Raw genomic sequence first — 7,696 nt, forward strand, 5'->3', positions numbered from 1 at the left:
TGTGTGATCTTGGGCAAGTTACTTTCACTTAGCCTCATTGTCCTCATCTGTAAAATGAATATTATATTACCTATTTTCAGACTTGTAAGTTTTAGGAGTAGTACTTGCTTGACACACAGTTAGTGTTGGATTGATGTTAGCTATTATTATTGTAATTCACAACAATAGGCACTTTTTGTTCAGTGAAAAGCCAGCCTAGAGCTAGATTTGGAACAAAGAACCAAGATTTCTGACCACTGAACAATATGAGAAGTCTTAATCCCACTTCTCTTATTGTGTGATGTAATGAAAAAAGCACTGTAATTGCTTTAGGATCATAGCATCATTTTAAACTAAGCTAATGGACTGAACACAACCTATGGTAGATAGGTTTAGAGATGCAATTTTAAAGTGTTCCTGGGAAATGTCAATTGCACCAGGAAAACCTCTTCAATATCATGGAAATGGACCTAAGCTAGAAAACCTGAAGCAAACATAACAGATAACGCAGCACAGTATGTCATTGAAAAAGCATACCTTGAGATTAAGTGCATTTCTTCCAAATATTTGACAGTATAATATGGCCATACTGGTCATGGCCATTATTGTTTCATATTGTGTTGCTGAAATAGTCTTAAAACCCTCACCATGTACACCATCAATCTCCAATCTCTCTCTTTTTCTAGTCTTAGTGAAACCTTAATAAACAAAACAAAACATGAAACTTACATTTGGTATCACTTAGAGGGAAAGTCAGAAAGTATTTATGCTACAATAGATTAAGTCACCATAAATAGATTATTAGCTAAATGCATAACTTGCACCCACCCAACCTCAATTGGTTACTTTTGTCGATCTGGGTTTTTACATACACACACACACACACACACATGAACGCACACACACATACACACATATATATTAGATAGTACTATTCTCTTTCATTAAAAAAGAAAATAAAAGGTACATTCATTGGTTTCTACGTGGATGAATTAAAGCCCATCAATCTCAATTTTGTTGTAATACATGTAAGAACATTTTAAAAGATATTACTATGAATTATAAAACCAATTTCCTGGCTCACAAAACTCATAAAGGACATCATATAAGCATAACTCAGATATAGATCACTTCCCAAGGGGCAGCTTCACTTTTCCCTAATATCACCTTGATGCATAATTCAAATATCCTATGTAAACCAGTTATTCCCTCTGTTTATAGACCCCACACAGTATAGGAAAATACAAAACTCAAGAGTTAGCCACAGAGAAATAAACTAAGGTTACTTTACACATGTGGGTTTCATCTTAAATCAAAAATGGTCTAAGTATACCCCTAACTGTGGCAGAATAACATTTTGGAATTTTATACAATGTATTTTTTCATTCTCATTTATTCTTGCTGCATTACTTGCAGCAACATATTTTACATTTTTAATAATTCTTATGCCATTGCTTCAGTGAGAGGAAATATGCAGCCTAGAACAAAGAAGATAATGTTCCATTTTTAATTTCTAAAAATAGACCCTCCATGTCTATTTTAGATCAATGAATGTGGAAATTAACCATAGGCTAGAGAGAGACAAGACATTGCTATTCCTTATCTTGGGAGAAGGAATGGAACAAGAAGAAAAGAAGAGTGAGTTAGGGCATAGTTTACAGCCTGCTCTCTTTATGCCCACCACCTTCAGAGTCTAAAACCAAATAGTTGGTTTAAGAATGGGTAGGAAGGAGATGGAAGTGGAGAGGTGGTTAGAAATTCTTCTATAGATTTAAGGATCTACAGACCCTTACACTCACCTGGAACATTTCAAGGAGAGAGTCACTAGAGTGATGACCCCCTGCCATCGAGTCAATTCTGACTCATAGTGACCCTATAGGACAGAGTGGAACTGCCCCATAGGGTTTCCAAGGCTGTGAAACGTTATGGAAGCAGACGGCCTCTGCCTAGTCTTTCTCCTGAAGAGCAGCTGGTAGGTTTCAACTGGTGATCCTTTGGTTAGCAGCCAAATTCTCCAACCACTGTGCCACCATAGCCGCCTACTAGAGTGATATAAACTCAATAAAGCAGAAATGGAAGTATGGTGTGTGGAGGCTCACAACAAAAAGGAGACCCAGAAATTAATTCATGTCATAGAAAGGGAAACAGAAATATTGGGAGGAATATGAAGTTCTTTGGTTGGAGTGTTCATCTGTGCATAATCTCCTATTAATCACATCGACTGAATTACTGATTTCAGCTGTATTACTTTTGAGTTCTAGAATTCTATTTTACTTTTATTTTTATAAACATAGATTTGAGGTCTGTGGTGAAATCCTCCAAAGTTTTCTTTATTTTCTTGAAAATAAATCACAGTAAATCACTGTTGCTTTTGCTGTTGCTGTTAGATGCCACTGAGTTGGTTTCAACCCAAAGCAACCTTATGCATAACAGAACAGAACACTGCCTAATCCTGTGTCATCCTCGCAATTGTTTCTATGCTTGAGACTATTATTGCAGCCACTGTGTCAATCTATCTTGCTTAGGGTCTTTCTCATTTGCACTGACCCTCTACTTCACCAAGGAACTGTAATGGCATAGTGGTTAAAGCATTTGGCTGCTAACAAAATGGCCAGTGGCTCAAACCCACTAGCCACTCTGTGGGAGAAAGATGAGGCAGAGGCAGTCTGCTTCTGCAAAGTTGTATGGCCTTGGAAACTCTTTGGGGCAGTTCTACTCTTTCCTATTAGCATTGCTATGAGTCGGAATCAACTCAGTGGCACTGGGTTTGGTTTGGTACTTGGTTTACAGTTTGGTTCAAGGAGCTCTGGTGGCCTGGTGGTTAAAGCATTCGGCTGCTAATCAAAAGGTCAGTGGTTTCCAACCCCACAGCTGCTCTGCAGAAGATGGATAAGATAGTCTCCTTCCATAAAGATTTACAACCTGGAAACCGATAGAGCAATTTTATTCTATCTTACAGGCTTGCTATGAGTCAGAATCAACTTGATGACAGTGGGTTTGGTTTGTAATTTTCTACTTTACCAAGCATGTTGTCCTTCACCAGGGACTGGTCACTTCTGATAACATGTCCAAAGTATTTGGGACAGTTTCACCATTCTTGCTTCTAGGAGCATTCTGGTTGTACTTCCTCCAAGACAGATTTGTTCATTCTTCTAGCAGTTCAAAACCAAACTCACTGCCATTGAGTCAATTCTAACTCATAGCGACCCCAATTGGGTGTCCAAGGCTCTAAATCTATAAGGAAGCAGACTGCCTCATCTTTCTTCCATGGAGCAGCTGGCAGGTTCAAACCACCAACCTTGTGGTTAGCAGCCAAATGTCTTAACCACTACACCACCAGAGCTCTTTGGTCTAGCAGTCCACAGTATATTTAATATTCTTCAACAGCACCATAATATAAAGGCATCAATTCTTTGGTCTTTCTTATTCACCGTCCAGCTTTCAAATGTATATGAGGTGACTGAAAATACCATGGCTTGGGTCGTTGTCATTATTGTTATGTGTCGTCGAGTTGGACCCAACTCATAGAGACCCCTCCTTTGGTTTCCAAGGCAGTATCACTACGGAAGTAAATTGCACAACCTTTCTTCTGAGAAGTGGCTGGTGGGTTTGAACCGCCAGCCTTCTGGTTAGCAGTCAAGTGCCTTAGGCACTACACTACCTTAGTCCTCAAAATTACATCTTTGCTCTTTAACACTTTAAAGAGATATTTTTCAGATTTTTCCCAAGGCAGTAAAATGTTTGCTCTCTTGATTGCTTGTTGTGGATTGAATTGTGTCCCAAAAAAGATGTTAACTTGGCTAAGCCATGATTCTCAGTAGTTTGGCAGTTACGTGATAATAGCCCATGATATGAATTGATGTGATAAGCAAATCAACTGTAAAACCAGTAGAATGGGATGCAACACCTTAATCCTATCACAGCCTGATTGATCCAGCAGCATAAGGCGAGTTTCCCAGGAGTGTGGTTTGCAACACTTTTTATCTCACAAGAAATAAAAGAAGAGAAGCAAGCAGACAGAGAGGGACCTACAACCACCAAGAAAGAAGATCTGGGAGCAGAATGCAGCCCTTGGACCCAGTGTCTCTGTACTGGGAATCTCTTAGAACCAGAAGACACAGAGATAGAAAGCTTTCCACTCGAGGTATTGTTGTAGTTATGTGCCACCGAGTCGGACCCAACTCATAATGGCCCCTCCCTGGGTTTCCGAGGCAGTATCACTACGGAAGTAGATTGCCTAACCTTCCTTCTGAGGAGTGGCTGTGGGTTTGAACCGCCAGCTTTCTGGTTAGCAGCCAAGTGCCTCAGGCACTATGCTACCAGAGCTCCACTCGAGGTAGCACCCTGAATTTGGAGTTCTAGCCCCCTAAACTGTGAAAGAATAAATTTCTGGTTAAAGCATCCACTTGTGGTATTTCTGTTGTAGCAGTACTAGATAACTAAAGCACTGCTGCTTCCATGGGAACTGATGGTGAAATCCTTGGCAACTTCATTATTGTATCTGTTTATTATGATGTTGCTTATCGGTTCAGTAGTGAGGATTTTTTTTTTTTTAATGTAGAGGTATAATTCATACTGAAGACTGTAGTCTTTGATCTTCATCAGTAAGTGCTTTCAGTATTCTTCACTTTAAGTAAGCAATGCTGTGTCATCTGCAGAATAAGCATGATGATAGAATACAACCCTGATGCACCTGTTTCCTGGCAGCAAATCATGTTGTTGTCGTTAGGTGTCATCATGTCGGCTTTGACTCATAGTGACACTATGTACAACAGAACGAAACACTGCCTCGTCCTGTGCCAGCCTCACAATCCTTGCTATACCTAAGCCTATTGTTGCAGCCACTGTCTCAATCCATCTTATTAAGGGCCTTCTTCTTTTTCGTTCACCCTCCACTTTACCAAGCATGATATCCTTCTCCAGAGAATGGTCCGTTCTGACAACAAGACTAAGGTAGGTGAGACGAAGACTAGTCATTCTCACTTCCAAGGAGCATTCTAGCTGCACTTCCTCCAGGACAGATTTGTTAGTTCTTCTGGCAGTCCATGGTACTTTCAGTATTCTTCACCAACACCACAACTCTTCTTCAGTCTTCCTTTTCATTGTCCAGCTCTCACATGCATATGAGGTGATTAAAAATACCATGGCTTGGGTTAGTTACACCTTAGTCTTCAAAGGGATGTCTTTGTCCTTTAGCACTTTAAAGAGGTCTTTTGCAGTAGATTTGCCCAGTGCAATACATCGTCTGATTTCTTGACTGCTACTTCTATTGATGTTGATTGAGGAATCAAGAAATATGTAATCATTCACAACTTCACTCTTTTCTCCACTTATCATGATGCTGCTTAGTAATCCAGCTGTGAGGATTATTGTTTTCTTTATGTTGAGATGTAATCAATACTGCAGACTAGTGTCTTTAATATTCATCAATAAGAGCTTCAAGTCATTTTCGCTGTCAGCAAGCAAAGTTGTATTGTCTGAATATCTACAGTTAATGAGTCTTCCTCCAATCTTGATGCCACTTTCTTCTTCATTATAGTCCAGCTTCTCAGATTACTTGTTCAGCATACAGATTGAGTAAGTATGGTGAAAAGATACAACCCTGATGCATTCCCTTCCTGATTTTAAACCATTCAGTATCCCCTTGTTCTGGTCGAATGACAGCCTTCTGGTCTAATGTACAGGTTCCTGATGAGCACAATTAAGTGTTCTGGAATTCCCATTCTTCTCAATGTTATTTATAATTTGTTATGATCCATGATATCAAACGTTTTGCATTCAATTAATGCAGTGTTAATAAAACACAAGTAAACATTTTTTCTGGTATTCTTTGCTTTCAGCCAAGATCCATCTGACATCAGCAATGATATTCCTCATTCCACATCCTCTTCTGATACACCTTGCATTTCTGGAAGTTCTCTGTCAATATACTGCTACAATTGTTTTTGAATTTCTTCAGCAAGATTTTACCTGTGTGTGATATTAATGATATTGATCGATATTTCCACATTCTGTTGGATCACCTTTCTTTGGAATGAGTACAAATAAGGATCACTTCCAATCAGCTGGCCAGGTAGCTGTACTCCAATTTTCTTGGCATAGATGAGTCATTGCCTCCAGCACAGCATTGGTTTGTTGAAACATGTTAATGGGTATTCTGTCAATTCCTGGAGACTTGTTCTTTACAATTCCTTCAGTGCAGCTTCAACTTCTTCCTTCAATATCATTGGTTCTTGATCATATACTACCTCTTGAAATGGATGAACATCAACCAATTCTTTTTGGTACAATGACTCTGTATATTCCTTCCATCTTCTTTTGATGTTTCCTGTATCACTCAATATTTTCCCATAGAATCTTTCAATATTGCAACTTGAGGCTTGAATTTTTTCTTCAATTCTTTCATCTTGAGAAATGCTGAGCATATTCTTCCCTTTTGGTTTTCTAACTCCAGGTCTTTGCACATTTCATTATAATAACTGACTTTGTCTTCTCAAGCTGTTCTTTGAAATCTTCTGTTCAGCATTTTTATCTTATCATTTCTTCCATTTGCTTTAGCTACTCTCCATTCAAGAGCAAGTTTCAGTACATCATAGTTATTTTTAAATCTCTATCTTAAAATTCCAATAGCTGAATCACCTTTGGTACTGTTTCTATATTCTATTTCTTTCTAGAGGTTTCAAATATTTTATCCTTTTTCTAGGATGTTGTGTGGTTTTCTATATGATACTGGACATTGCAGATGAAAAAATTTAGAGTCTAGATAATACTGACAGGCACACAGTGTATCCATGGTATACAGGTTAGAGCAGAGCTTCCAGACAAAAGAGACTAGGAAGAAGGATGTCGCTTTCTACTTCTGAAAAAACTTGCTGCTGAAAACCTTATGAATAGCAGTGGAATACTGTTTGATATAGAGCTGGAAGGTGAGCCCCTCAAGTTGGAAGGCACTCAAAATACAAATGGCGTGAGCTGCCTCCTCAAAACAGAGTTGACCTTACTGATGTGGATGGCTCAAAGCTTGCAGGGCCTTCATTTGCTGATGTGGCACAATTCAAAATGAGAAGAAATAGCTGCAAATATTCATCAATAATCAGAAGGTGGAATGTACAAAGTATGAATCTAGGAAAACTGGAAGTTGTAAAAATTGAAATAGAATGTCTAAAAATCAATATCCTAGGCATTAAAGTTGAAATGGACTGTTACTAGCCATTTTGAATTGGACAATTACATGGGCTACTGTTCCAGAAATGAAAAATTAAAGAGGAATGATATCACATTTATCATCAAAAAGAATATCCCAAGATCTAATGTGCATGAAAATTATTTAAATGTATGCCCCAACCACTATAGCCCAAGATGAAGAAATTAAGGATGTTTACCAATTTTTGTAGTCTGAAATTGATCAAACATGCAATCAAGATGTATTGATAATTACTGGTGATTGGAATGTGAAAGGTGAAAACAAAAGGATCAGTAGTTGGAAAATATGACCTTGGTGTCAGAAATGATGCCGGAAATCATATGATGGAATTTTGCAAGACAATTCACTCATTGCAAATACCTTTTTTCAGCAACATAAACAGCAACTATACATGTGGATTTTACAAGATGTAATACATAGTATATTGACGGAGAACTTCCAGAGGTTCAAGCCGGATTCAGAAGAGGACGTGGAACAAGGGATATCATAGCTGTTGTCAGATGGATCTTGGCT

At 38.5% G+C, this 7,696-nt stretch overlaps 1 protein-coding gene across 1 annotated transcript in view; it reads right to left on the reverse strand.

The window, feature by feature from the left end:
* Window positions 1-7,696, reverse strand: part of LRRC63 (leucine rich repeat containing 63) — a 108,310-nt gene that overhangs the window by 86,304 nt on the left and 14,310 nt on the right. Inside the window, exon 4 of the mRNA XM_007947810.1 lies at window positions 517-677. Within this exon, the coding sequence (XP_007946001.1) occupies window positions 517-677 (161 nt within the window). The remainder of the gene's footprint in view (window positions 1-516; window positions 678-7,696) is intronic.

This window comes from Orycteropus afer, unplaced genomic scaffold (assembly GCF_000298275.1).
Source record: "Orycteropus afer afer isolate SDZICR_OR568_19922 unplaced genomic scaffold, OryAfe1.0 scaffold00194, whole genome shotgun sequence".
NCBI lineage: Eukaryota > Metazoa > Chordata > Mammalia > Tubulidentata > Orycteropodidae > Orycteropus > Orycteropus afer.